Source organism: Leucoraja erinacea, chromosome 11 (assembly GCF_028641065.1).
Source record: "Leucoraja erinacea ecotype New England chromosome 11, Leri_hhj_1, whole genome shotgun sequence".
Taxonomy (NCBI): Eukaryota; Metazoa; Chordata; class Chondrichthyes; order Rajiformes; family Rajidae; genus Leucoraja; species Leucoraja erinaceus.
The window spans coordinates 3,236,208-3,249,994 of record NC_073387.1 but is presented as its reverse complement, the minus strand read 5'-3'; the positions used below and the strand labels follow the sequence as shown (position 1 = coordinate 3,249,994).

The following is a 13,787-nucleotide window of genomic DNA, read 5'->3' as shown; positions in this document are numbered from 1 at the left end:
CTTTTGTCCAGAATGCTCAATAACTTCATTTAAATATTGGAACTATGTTTATATTGCAGTTTGTATACCTTGGATTTACACTAAAGTCTACATTAATCCTCGTGTTTTGGTAAACAAAATTAGGCGAGAATAATGTTTTTAGTGAGGAGTAAGGAGTTGAACACATTTGGTCAAGATCCATGTCAGAATTATGGAAATAAAGTAAAATGAATACTTCTAGACAGCCATAAACCTGACCATCTTTTGGAGAACTGAAAGGTTATAGAAAAATGGTAACCACATTGATCTTGCAAATTACAATAACTAATCACAATGCTTGTGACATTCAAGCATTTGGAAATAGCCAAAGCAAGACAACAAACAAAGAAAGCAAGAGTTGGAGTTACAGAGCATCTTTCAGTGTCAGTTTTTTCTAATGTCAGTGTACTTACGATGTCAGACTAAACAAGTGACATAAATTGCCTCAAAATCATCTTTCAAATATGAAAAAACAATGCTCTGTCAGCATTTCCCCAAATTTGCAGTTTAATATCTGCTTTATCATAATCATCATCATAATTATACTTTATTAGCCGAGTATGTTTTGCAACATACAAGGAATTTGATTTGCCATACAGTCTTACCAATAAAAAGCAACAGAACACACAAAATACATCTTAACATAAACAAGCACCACAGTGACTCCTCCACATTTCTCACTGCGATGGAAGGCGAAAAAAAGTTCAATCTCTTCCCTTCTTTGTTCTCCCTCGTGTCGGGGCCTAACATCATGGAGGAAGCACGAGGTTGTTTCATATTTTTCATCAAGCAGAATAAAAGGATTTGAAGATTGGATGTATCATGGAGCCCACAATAATTTCTCATTTATTCTACTGGTATTCAGCAGACGTTTTATCCATGTAAAATCATGCTCAATATAGTTTAGGTTTCTTTAACGCTCAGTGTTCATGCATCTTTCAAACATTTTGACTGGTTCATTGGAAAGACATTTGCAATGCTGCTTGTCTTTGCTCTGAAATTTTGTTTAAGTGTCTGTTTCAGGAGAACAGGAGTTGAGGCCCCACCCTACCCTCGCCCAAGCAAATACCACACCTACTACTGTGGTGGATAGGGATAACATTCACACATTTAAAAATTTCTCTCCTGGGGCATCAAGATAATTAGATTTGTTTAATGTCAATAGGCACAAAAAGCTGGAGTAACTCAGATGGTCAGATAGTATATCTGGAGAAAAGGAATAGGTGATGTTTTGGGTCGCGACTGAAGAAGGGTCTCGACCCGAAACATCACCCATTCCTTTTCTCCAGAGATGCTATCTGACCCGTTGAGTTACTCCAGCTTTTTGTGTCTATCTTCGGTTTAAACCAGCATTTGCAGTTCCTTCGTACACATTTTGTTTATTGTCATATATACCGGGTGCAATGAAATTCCATGTTCTTAGAACAGTTCTGCAGAAAAACAGGCCCTTTGGCCCACAAGATGCCATGTTAAACTAATCTCTGTCTGTATGTTTAAGAAGGAACTGCAGATGCTGGAAAAAACGATTGTAGACAAAAATGCTGGAGAAACTCAGCGGGTGAGGCAGCATCTATGGAGCGAAGGAACAGGCAACGTTTCGGACTGAAAAAGGGTCTTGACCCGAAATGACGCCTATTCCTTCGCTCCATAGATGCTGCCTCACCTGCTGAGTTTCTCAAGCATTTTTGTCTACCTCCTCTGCCTGTATGTTATAGCCTTCAATTCCTTGCAAATCCATGTGCTCATCTAAAAGCATTTAAATGCCTCATTGTGTCTGCCACCACCAGCTCTCCAGGCACCCACCACTCTCTCTGTAAATATACTTGCCTCGCACATCCTATTTAATCTTTGCTCTCTCACTTTAAAACTATGCCCTCTAGCCTTTGATTGTTCTACCCTGAGAAATAAAGTTGACCATCTTCCCTGTTAATGCTTCATATATATTATACATTTCACATGAAGCTGATGAACAGTTTATGCAGCAATGTTACAAAATTTTGAGATTTAAAAATCAAAGCTGCAATTTATCCCATCAGATAAAGCATAAAAATAAGTTTAATTTGACACCTAATTCACTTTCATATCTTCAGTATTTAAAAAGTTATGGCCATTTTCATACTCGGAAATTAGCATCTTGTTCCTATTGCTTTTCCATTGACTTAACTCAAAAGCTGTGATCAAGGACAGTTAACTTTCTTAAAAATTAAGAGAACTGAAATAAATTTTCAGTTATTATAGATTGAAGCATTCTGAAACAAATATGAAACAATCTTACTTGGATTACCTGAAATTGAAGCATATAATTAGTTAGTTACCTAATTGTATCTAATTACAAAATTCAATTACTAGATCTAAACATCTATCCATTTCTTAAGAAAAGGTTAACATTTTTAAAATAGCCTAAGTGTCCAAATAACATTCACACAAGAATTCACAATATAACATGGTTTTTAAATCTCATTGTCATGAATTTATAGGCCAAATGGAAGGAATTTAGTGTTTCATTCCCGTAAATTAATGGCCATTTAAATCATCTTGCGAGTGGGATTTTGTGGAACGCGATTGTTTGGAACGTTGCGGTTTGCAGTGAATTTAAACCCCATAGCGGCAGGAAAAAAAGGCACCCCCCGTCCTCTCTCTCCCCCCCCTCCTCTGTCTCTCTCTCCCCCCCCCCCTCTCCCCCCTCCTCTCTCTCTCCCTCCTCGTCTCCCTCTGCCTCTCTCTCCCTCTCCCTACCTCCTTTTCTCTCTCCCCTCTTTCTCTCCCCCTTTCTCTCTCCCCTTCTCTCTCCCCTCCCCTCTCCCCATCACCGCCCGCCCTCTCCTCCTCCTCCCCCCCTCTCCTCCCCCCCTCTTCCCCCCCCTCTGTCCCTCCCTCCCCCCCCCTCCCCCCCTCTCCTCCCACCCCTCTGCCCCCCCTTCTCTTCTCCTCCCCCCCCCCCTCCCCCCTCTCTCCCCCCTTCTCCCCCCCCCCCCCTCCCCCCTTCCTCTCTCACCCCCCTTCCTCCTCTCCCCCCCCCTCCCCTCCTCTCTCCCCCCCCCCCCCCTCTCCCCCCCTCTCCTCCCCCCCCCCCCTCCTCTCCTCGCGTCAGTAGATTGGGTGGTTATGGGGTAAAAGGAGCATATTAATAATATTAATATAATATCAAGAGGGGGTGATTAACGTGTGCGGGGGGGGGGAATAGTTAGTGTGTGTGTGACGCCCGCCCCCCCCCCCCCCCACAACTGCACGTTGGGGGAACAGACCCAACGGGTCTGCACTTGGTCTAGTGTAAAATAAACAGCTTACCTTTAGCTGTCCCGTACGTGAGATCCGTCCCGTTGTCAGCGTTCACGGCATTAGAAGACGATTTTAATTTTACTCCTGCTATCAAATTATCCAGCGCTAATTTTAATAAACTTGATATAACGGCAGTTGGAGCGATTTTTCTTCAGCAACTAAACAGCCTGACAAAGATCGATTTGAACAGAAAAAACGCATTTTAAACCCGCCCCCTCTCAAAGGCGCGCAAACGGCCAGTGGCAGAACTGCAGCGCCGCTGAAGGTAAGTTTTGTAACATACCTAGTTTATGGTAGTGATAAATACAACAATAATGAGAAAGATTAAAATAAAACAGCAGTATAGCGCAAAGACTGTCATGCAATCTGAAAAAAAATCTCTCAGCACATCTAAACAAACTTCTCAGCTCAGGGTGATATTCAACTCGGTTACTTCACTAATCTAAAATGAACCTATTATCTGAAGGCCATGGTTGGCATGGATGTGTTGAGCCAAAGAGCCTGTTGCCGTGTTGCATAACTCTGGCTTGCTCACAAAGACTTTTTACAACGTTCATTGTGCTTTTATTTTAGGTGATAATTCTGTGTCTTGCTGGCTGAGTTAGTATAAATAATTATTTCAAATTATTAATTGAACATGGCAAGCATATATATTATATATATTTCTATAACAGGTAGGATTCTATAGCAGGTAGCATGGTTTGGCAACAAGACAATGGGGGGGGGGGGTGGGGTGGGGAAGAAGAGAAGTGCTTTTGCAACACCAATAATGTAATGTGTAAGAAGGAACTGCAGATGCTGGTTTAAAATGGAGATCGACACGAAAAGCTGGAGTAACAGCAGGACAGGCAGCATCTCTGGTGAGAAGAAACGGATGATGTTTCGGTTCGAGACCCTTCTTCAGATTGGTTAGGAATAAGGGAAACAAGAGATATAGACAGTGATGTGGAGAGATTAACAACAAAGATTGAAAGATTTGCAAAAAAGTAACATTGATAAAGGAAACAGGCCATTGTATGCTGTTTGTAGGGGGAAAATAAGAAACGACTTGGGTGGGGGAGGGATAGAGAAAGAGAATGCCAGGGATACCTGAAGTGAGAGAAATCAAAATCCACTGGGCTGTAAGCTGCCCAAGCGAAATATGAGATGCTGTTCCTCCAATTTGCGTTTAGCCTCACTCTGACAATGGAGGAGGCCGAGGACAGAAAGGTCATTATAGGAATGGGAAGGAGAATTTAAGTGTCCACCAACTGGGAGATCAGGTAGGTGTTCCACTAAATGATCGCCCAGTCTGCGTTTGGTCTTGCCAATGTACAAGAGTCCACATCCTGAACAACAGATACAGTAGATGAGGTTGGAGGAGGTGCAAGTGAACCCCTGCCTAACCTGAAAGGACTGTTGGGGTCCCTGGACAGAGTGGAGGGAGGAGGTACGGGGACACGTGTTGCATCTTCTACGGCTGCAGGGGAAGGTACCTGGGGAGGGGGTGGTTTGGGTGGGAAAGGATGAGTCAACCTGGGAGTTGCGGAGGGAACGGTCTCTACGTAAGGCGGAAAGGGGTGGTGATGGGAGAACGTGGCTAATGGTGGGATCCCGTTGGAGGTGGCGGAAGATTTGGAGGATTATGTGCTGTATGCGACGGTTGATGCGGTAGAAGGTGAGGACTAGGGGGGAGACTCTGTCTCTGTTGTGCTTTGGGGGAGAGGGAGCAAGGGATGTCGCTTTCAACTGCGGAACATGACAACCAGGAAGCGGGAGCATGGAAGGTAGACAAAAGTGCTGGAGAAACTCAGTGGGTGCAGCAGCATCTATAGAGCGAAGGAAATGGGCAACGTTTCTGCCCAAGCATTTTGGGACAATAGAGGAACCAACACATTCAGAAGTATGTGCAATACATGTCCAAGTGCAATTTCTGTCTTATCAAACTAATATCACACCTGAATAGTTAATGCATTTCGTTGTCTCTGTACTGTACACTGACAATGACAATTAAAATTGAATCTGAATCTGATTTGTGCGGTGCAATATTGAGTAATACTAGAAGTCACAGGTCCACGTGGTGACAAATTACAGATACCATAGTGTAGTTCACTCTATTGCTAATTCTGTCTAGTAATAACACACATTCTGAATAGACATGTTACACAATCCCATGAAAAGGAATAGAAAATGGCACACAAAGGCCCTGACCTGCTGAATCTGTATTATCCACAACTTTAAATGGGGAAATAATTTAGGTCTGCATCAGTTACAAGTTTTACATTTTTCGGCCCGAAACGTTGGCTATATCCTTCGCTCCATAGATGCTGCTGCACCCGCTGAGTTTCTCCAACACTTTTGTCCAAAGATCCTCTATAATCTTTGCTTTTGTCTACCTTCGATCTTCCAGCATCTGCGGTTCCTTCTTCAACAGCGGGAGAATGGAAACAGGTGGGGGAACTACAACTCCCATGATGCTCAGGATCACCCTCCGCCCACTTCCTGCTGTTGGCGCAGGCCCGTTGGGGGAGCGAACCAGAGCCAATGGGGGAGGGTGTTGGTGGGAGGTCGGGCGGGTGGCGGGTGTGGCGAATGGGCGGGGGGGTTGCTGGCGGTGACGTTGGGCGATCCATGCATGCGCGGTTGTCGCACACGCTGAGCCGGTGCCTGACGTCAGGGGCGGGGGAGCGGGGCCGGAGCTGGAGCCGGAGCGAGGGGGGAGAAGCGGCCAAGCCGGGGCTCGGGGGCCCACTCTGCTGCGGCACGCTCGGTGGCGGTCTGTGTGTCTGTGTGTGAGTGATTGTGTGTGAGGGGAGCCAGTCTCTCACTCCCCGTCTCTCTCTCTCTCTCTCTCTCCCCGCTGGAGCAGCCGCACCACCTGAATAAAATGGCGGACGACCCGACCGCAGCCGACAGGAACGTGGAGATCTGGAAGATCAAGAAACTCATCAAAAGCCTGGAGGCCGCCAGAGGGTGAGCGCACCCTCGTCGAGCCGCACTGGGGGGGCAGGCAGGCAGGCAGCCCCGGCCCCAGCCATCCGCGCCGTCCCCCCTGCCCTCCGCAAAGCTGGGACGTGGGGCAAGGAGGCGGGAAGGGTGGAGGGAGGGAGGAGGGATGGATGGTCACCATTGCAACCAGTTGTTTTAAAATGGGTCTGAGTGAGAGCTGCTACCTTGCGCCAACTTCATTCGGGACCCAGTCACCTTTGTTCTTATCTACTTGTCGAAACATATGTTGCCAGCCGTCAACGTGCTGCTCGTGTTTCGAAACTATCGAAATGCAGGCATTGCACGTTACTGGTTGCACGTTTTTTTACTCACACACACTTAAATCTTGCTCCAGCTGAGAAAATGTCAAATGAAGACGATTGAGTACGCAGAACAAATACATCGTGAAAGATTTGTGCTTTGTGGAATGGATAAACCGAAACCATGGGTGTAGTTTCCATTAACTACCTTTGGTATTCAAAGGGTGAGGTCTCAGCCCTCGACCTGTTCTTTTTGAAGGAAGTGATCTCTACCTTTGGTATTCAAAGGGTGAGGTCTCAGCCCTCGACCTGTTCTTTTTGAAGGAAGTGATCGGGACCACTTGCTGATCACGAATAGCTCGTGTACCCCAGTGACTCCCCAAGCTTTACACAGTTGTGGTTATCAAGCCTGAAGAAATGGTATCATATTGTAGGGTGGGGCGGTATGAGACATTACAACTTTGGGAAACTAACGGGGTTTACAATATATGCTGTGATGTGACATTGTTCATAACTTATTAATCTATAAGTAATAACAATTTTAATTATTTAAAGGAATTGGACAACCCATCTGGGGAAATGCAGGCAGCGCACACTCCTGCCAGATTGGAAGAGTTAGTGTTGACTCTTGTAAGACAATATTTGTTGTGTTGTATTTCATGAAACTGTCAAAGCAGTAAGGCAGAGAGATCAGAAAGTCCAGATTTACAATTGTTAGCCCTCATACTATTGAAGTTGACATGTGTATTACACAAAACTGGGGAGTATTGTAAATATTGGTTGGGTGAAATGTCCTGTACATTGCTTACTGCCGTAATTTAATTTGGCTAATCATTGAGTTGCTGAGTGTAGGTGCTGGTGTTAACTTACTTTTTTAGTGTGCATTGAATAATGCCTTCAGAATAAGTAAAACGAGTAATTGATGCAGATGTAAATTATTTTCCCATTTAAAGTTGTGGATAACACAGATTCAGCATGTCAGGGCCTTTGGGTGCCATTTTCTATTTCTTTTCATGGGATTGTGTAACACGTCTATTCAGAATGTGTGTTATTACTAGACAGAATTAGCAATAGATGGTATCTGTAATTTGTTACCATGTGGACCTGTGACTTCTAGTATTACTCAATTTTGCACAGCACAAAGAACTATTCAGGTGTGACACTAGTTTGATAAGACAGAAATTGCACTTTGACATGTATTGCACATAGTTCTGAATGCTTTGGTTCCTCTAATGCTGAGCAGAGGATGTATTTATCACTTGGACAGTTGTTGGTGGTGGAAATTCAAGGTACATGGAAAAGGAAGTCAACATTTCAGGAGAGCCAAGTTCTTGGAACATTCTAGGGTTAAAGATGATTATACTGATGGCAGAAGAAGACCATGGAAAATTTAGGGTATGAGGAAGCAGATTTTTGAATTGCGACTAAGCTTAAATTTCATTTAATGCTTCACCAAAGGAAGGTTTGAGTCAGCAAAGCCCTGGGTTTGTAGCAGTGGCAATGTAGTTGATCTAAAGCTGATACCTCAAATTTAGAAATACCAAGAGAAGTCCTTGTTCGCTCATATCATACCCTTTGATTAAATTGATCTTAATCTACACTTTGATTTATTAATTAACATGAATGCTTTTATTACTCTTCTATTCGGATCAGATTGTTGTGGTTTTCCTTGCAGAATTCAACCATTATGGTTTAAATTGAATATTGAGTCCTATAGGATATGTCATGATTACCTGGTGTTCTTTGCATTTTCGAGATGAAGGGCGCATGCCTTTTGGCAACTACTTAGTTAACCATGAAACTTACTTTACCCTGTCTATTACATAGCCATCATTTCCAAAAGGACAGAACTCGAGTTTTTTGTCCGTCCACAATTGCTGACACAAAGTAAATTGGGTGAGGACGAGGAATTGAACTGTGAAGTATGGCTATTGTTTTTGTTTCTTGTGAAACCATTTGGAAATTTTACACGCATGGTTGGAGGCATTAGGCTTGTGTTTAGGCTGAGGAATTTTAGCAAAAGGAATGTACATTGCTATATCTTATTCAGTTACTGTAATTTCCCTGTGATAAAATGCTGCTCCAAGCAAAAGCAGGTTATTTATTCCACATGCAATTTTCTGCCACTGAATTCTGAGCAGTCCAGCAAAGGGTTCTCATTATTTTTCACTAGCTTGTTAGTTGCCAAAATGCTTTTGGTGAAATTGTTCATTATTGCTTTGATAATTGTCACTTCAAAGTTAATCAGAATACTCTGTAGCCAAAACAGTAAAGTACAAACTGAATCAGGATCTGCTAATGATGATTTTGTTTAAAAATCCTGTTCCCATCTGTGAAGATATTCAAACTTCGAAGGAATAGTCAGAAAAGTGACAAGTCAGATCAATGTTGGTGAGAGGAGTGAATTGTTAGGATAAACTTAAAAATATATATTTGGGCTCTGCTGCTTTGGATGGAAGGTGACCTTGCGTCCGGTTTACAACACAAACAAGCTTTTCAACCCAGCTGCTCTATGCTAGTGTTTATAAACCACACAAACATCATACTGCTATGATTAACTCTTACCCATGCATTGTGCCGTGTAGCCTGGAAATGCCTCTGGACCACCTCTGGTGTTTCAGTGACAATTTTTGCAACCGCTCTGAAAAATGTTATGACCTGAAATACCGTGGAAAATGGTAAATTATGAATGTTTAATTCAAACTAAACTTGGGATTTTCTTTGGGTTTTTTTTAAACTCCCATCTATCAAGATTCAGAGACAAACTGTTTTGCATGTTACCCAGGTAATAAGCATCCATATATACATGATTACAATCAAAACCAAGCACAAGTAGTGCAAAGAGAAAGGAGACACTGCAGAATATAGTATTTCAGGAAACTGCTATTTAAATAAGTGCATGGTTTGCAATGAGATCATTTTGGGGGTTGAGAAATTCAGCCCTTTGCTTCAGAGAACTTTGTTGAATACTGATAACTGCAATGTCTTTGAATGTGGTGGTGTTTTCAAACTTTTGTATCTTCTGTCTGATGTGAGAGGGAATGACTGGGGTATGAGTGGTCCTTGATCAAATTGGCTGCTTTCTGGAGGGAGTATCAGTTGTAGGGATGGGCTGGGGAGGGGGTGGGAGCGGTTGGTTTGTGCACTGTGCATAGTATAGTATAGCATGTCCAGAACACTGCAATTTCTTGGCGTCTTGGGCAGAACAGGATTTTTTCTATAGTGCATCTATAGGAATTGTTTAAGAAGGAACTGCAGGTGCTGGAAAATCGAAGGTTGACAAAAATGCCGGAGAAACTCAGCGGGTGAGGCAGCATCTATGGAGTGAAGGAAGTAGGCGACATTTCGGATCGAGACCCTTCTTCAGACTTGGGGGTGGGGAGGGGGATGGAAGAAGAAAGCAAGAGGCGGAGACAGTGGGCTGTGGGAGAGCTGGGGAGGGGAAAGAAGGAGAAAGCAGGGACTACCTGAAATTGGAGAAGTCAAAATTCAAACCGCTGGGGTGTAAGCTACCCAAGCGAAATATGAGGTGCTGTTCCTCCAATTTACGGTGGTCCTCACTCTGGCAATGGAGGAGGCCCAGGACAGAAGGGTCGGATTCGGAATGGGAGGGGGAGTTGAAATGCTGAGCAGGTTGCTTTTTGCAAACCGAATGGAGGTGTTGGGCGAAGCAATTGCCAAACCTACGCTTGGCCTCACCGATGCAGAGCAGCTGACACCTAGAGCAGCGAAGTGGACCTATAGAAATTGTTTAGTCATTTGGGACGCATTTGGGACATGCTGAATTTCCTTAGCCTTCAGACGTAGAGGCTTTGGTATGTTTTCTTAGCCATGGCGTCTATGCATTTGGACCAGGGTATATTGTCCTGAAGTCTTGATCGCTCCACTCAACAATACAATACAAATTTATTGTCATTTGAGCCCCAGTGAGACTCAAACGAAATTTTGTTTCCACAGCCATACAAACAAAGACAATGTCCTACAGACATACACACAATTAAATTCACACAAACATCCATCACAGTGAACCCAGTGTGATGGAAGGCAAAGTCTTTTCTCTCCCCTGCTCTCAATTTCTCTCCCGATGTCCAAGCTCCAGGTACTGGGGTATGTACACCAGCCTGCTTCCTGAAATTGATGATGAGCTTCGTCATTGTGTTGACATTGGGAGAGATAGTTGTTTTGACACTGTCACAAAGCTTTCTTGTTTCTCTCTCTCCTTGTACACCTTTGCCATTCAGAACATGGGGTTTGGAGAAGTAAAGCAAAACTTATATCGTGAAGTTAAATGGATGCAATGAACTGGATTGGATAATGAGAAAAATATTTGGAATTGCCAAATTAACAATAGTGCCAGCCTGAATCATAAAATTGGACAGCAGGGCAAGCCCTGCTTGAGATGCTGACAATTGTCTGGGTGATGTTTTGAGCATTTACTCTCCAATGCTGTGAGAGCCATGACTGGCCTGTTCGTCATCCTTGCCTCAATGTTTTCCAGATTATAACTACTACACAATTTTGTTAAAGGAACTTTTTCCTTGTAAAGCAGTCTCCCAATATGTCCCTGCCCTTAAAATATTCACTGAGGAGAACAACTTCTCATTACTCCATATCATAACTTTTTAGACCTCGAACAACTGTAGCTTTCAGCTTTTTCTTTAAAATATCCACTAACTTTGTAGCCAAAATTCGTATCCATGGAACAATTATTATAAATGGTTTTGTTTACAGTCAAGGGCCACATAAAGAAATATCCTGTAACTTCCTGTTACTGAAGAAACAATCTCAGCGTGTCATTGACTAATTCTCCTGACCCCATTGTATTCTTGTGCTTATTTCCTGTACTATTTTGAGTGTCTTCGCATTGCTTCTTTGTGATAACTGGAATTGTGCTTGCTTATTGCACAATTCTAGAACAGCATTCTGGTCTTGTTCTATACATCAGTCTTTAAAGGTATGTTTAGTTTAGAGATACAGTGTGGAAACGGGCTCTTCGGCCAAACAAATCCACACAGACCAACGATCCTCGCACATTAACACGATCAAACACACACTAGGGACAATTTTACATTTGTATCAAGCCAATTAACCTACAAACCTGTACGTCTTTGGAGTGTGGGGGGAAACCCAAGATCGTGGAGAAACCCCATGCGGTCATGGAGTGAACGTACAAACTCCGTACAGTCGGGATCTAACCCAGGCCTCGAGCTGCAAGTGCTGTAAGGCAGCAACTCTTCTGCTATGCCACCCAGATGTCCCAAAGGGGAGGTGTCCCAAATGTCTGATTAATCGCATCTACATTCCATGCGTCTGTGAAGTTGCACTCTCGTGTCCCTCTGTACACTGATACTTGAGTGAAATTTTCATTTCCTCTTACCTAAGAAATGTTATAATAGCATTCGAAGCAGGTTAATAGCTTAATTGCTCAGAGGAGAGGATTGCTTAATCAACAGAGGCTGATCAGATTGGGTCTATTCTTTAGAATTTTAAAGCATGTGGGATATCATTGAAACACCCACTCCTGGAGGTGCTTGGTAAAATAAATGTTGAAATGTTTTTAAAGCTGAGAGTGTATTGGATGAGGGAATGTTCATTTCCAAAGCGGGTATATGGATATTCTTCTTCAGAAAATACCGGATCTTTGGAATTCTCTACCCCAGAATTGTGGAGACGACATCATTAAAGCGGTTATAGTGGAAGTAAAGATCCATTTGTGGGTTTTTGGGATTAGCATAATTTCAAACTGAGATATTTTACATTTTCTCATATTAGCCACTACTCACTTAACTGGTTAGAAATGGGCTCTTTGTATCCTTTGCAAACCCGCCTATCTTGGTGTCATCAGCATATTTTGCTGCAGGGTGCACTGTCTCTTCATTCAACAATAATTTATCCAACTATCTAGAATATAGAACAGTACAGCACACTGCATTTGCTGACTATGATGCTAATTTAAACTGCACATCTGCTTGCACATAGTCTATATCCCCCTATCCTCTGTCTCTGTCTAAATCCCTCAAACATCACTATTGTATCTGTTTCCGTCACCTCCCCACATTCTAATCGCTGACCGCTCTCTAAAACAAACTTTGACCTGTAGATCTACGCCTCTCAGAACTTTATATACTTTCAGGTTGCCCTTGCCCCCTCTAACACTCCAGAGAAAACAGTTCATGTTTGTTCAACCTCTCCTTATAACTAATACTCTCTAATCTAGGCAACCTCTTCTGCACCCTCTCCAAAGACTCCACATCCTTCCTGTAATGCGGCAAACTGCACACCTGACTGCAAACTTGGCCTAACATTGTTTTATTCGGCTGCATTGTGACTTCCTGATTTTTTTACTCAAAGGTAAGCATGCCTTACATCACCTTTGGCTTATTTATGTTGCAAATCTCATTGCCTTAGTTTTTTACTTTTGCCTAGACTGAGTAAAGGGCTTTGTGATTTGCAGGAAGAAATAAATGGTGCTTCCAGCACTCATGGCAAGACATTGTTTTTGGCTTGCACGGCTGGATTGGTGCAGTTGGATCTATACATATAAGACCTCTAGTTTTAACAACTCTGACAAATCGGTTCGACTGGACTATTTTCTTGGCAACTTTTTTAAACTGTAGATTTACATTTTTCAACTCGATTTACCATTCCATACTCACTACACCAGAAGACAATGAAGAGCGGAGGATCAGGAATAGTTTAGTTTTAGTTTATAGATACAGCGCGGAAACAGGCCCTTTGGTCCATCGAGTCCACGCCGACCAGCAATCCCTGCAAGTTAACACTGTCCTCCACACACTAGGGACAATTTACACATACACCAAGCCAATTAACCTACAAACCTGTATGTTTTTGGAGTGTGGGAGGAAATCGAATATCTTGGAGAAAACCTATGTGGTTTCGGTGAGAACGTACAAACTCCGTACAGACAGCACCCAGTGTTAGGATTGAACCCGGGTCACCTGCGCAGTAAGGCAGCAACTCTACTGCTGTGCCACTGTGCCCCCCATAGTCAAGTTGTGAATGCATGTGAATTTTTTTTTTAATGTTTTAGTGTAACTGCTTCTGCAACTCTGGAGAAAATGCATTTGCTGCTTTACTTTCTTTGAAATTTCCTTTCAATGCCTACTTTTAAACCATGTAAGAAAATCCTGCTTGTGGCTAGGTGTATGGCCACATGGCATTGTAATTAAGTCAATGATCCCCTCTCCTTTTTAACATGATTTTGTTTGGTTTCTTTATATTTGGACTACACTTTATTGAATA

The 13,787-nt window shown here is 43.0% G+C and overlaps 1 protein-coding gene across 1 annotated transcript in view; it reads left to right on the top strand.

The window, feature by feature from the left end:
• The first annotated feature begins 5,976 nt into the window (after nucleotides 1–5,976).
• LOC129701417 (eukaryotic peptide chain release factor subunit 1) overlaps nucleotides 5,977–13,787 on the top strand; it is a 47,880-nt gene continuing 40,069 nt past the window's right edge. Inside the window, exon 1 of the mRNA XM_055642573.1 lies at nucleotides 5,977–6,249. Within this exon, the coding sequence (XP_055498548.1) occupies nucleotides 6,164–6,249 (86 nt within the window). The 5' untranslated portion in view covers nucleotides 5,977–6,163. The remainder of the gene's footprint in view (nucleotides 6,250–13,787) is intronic.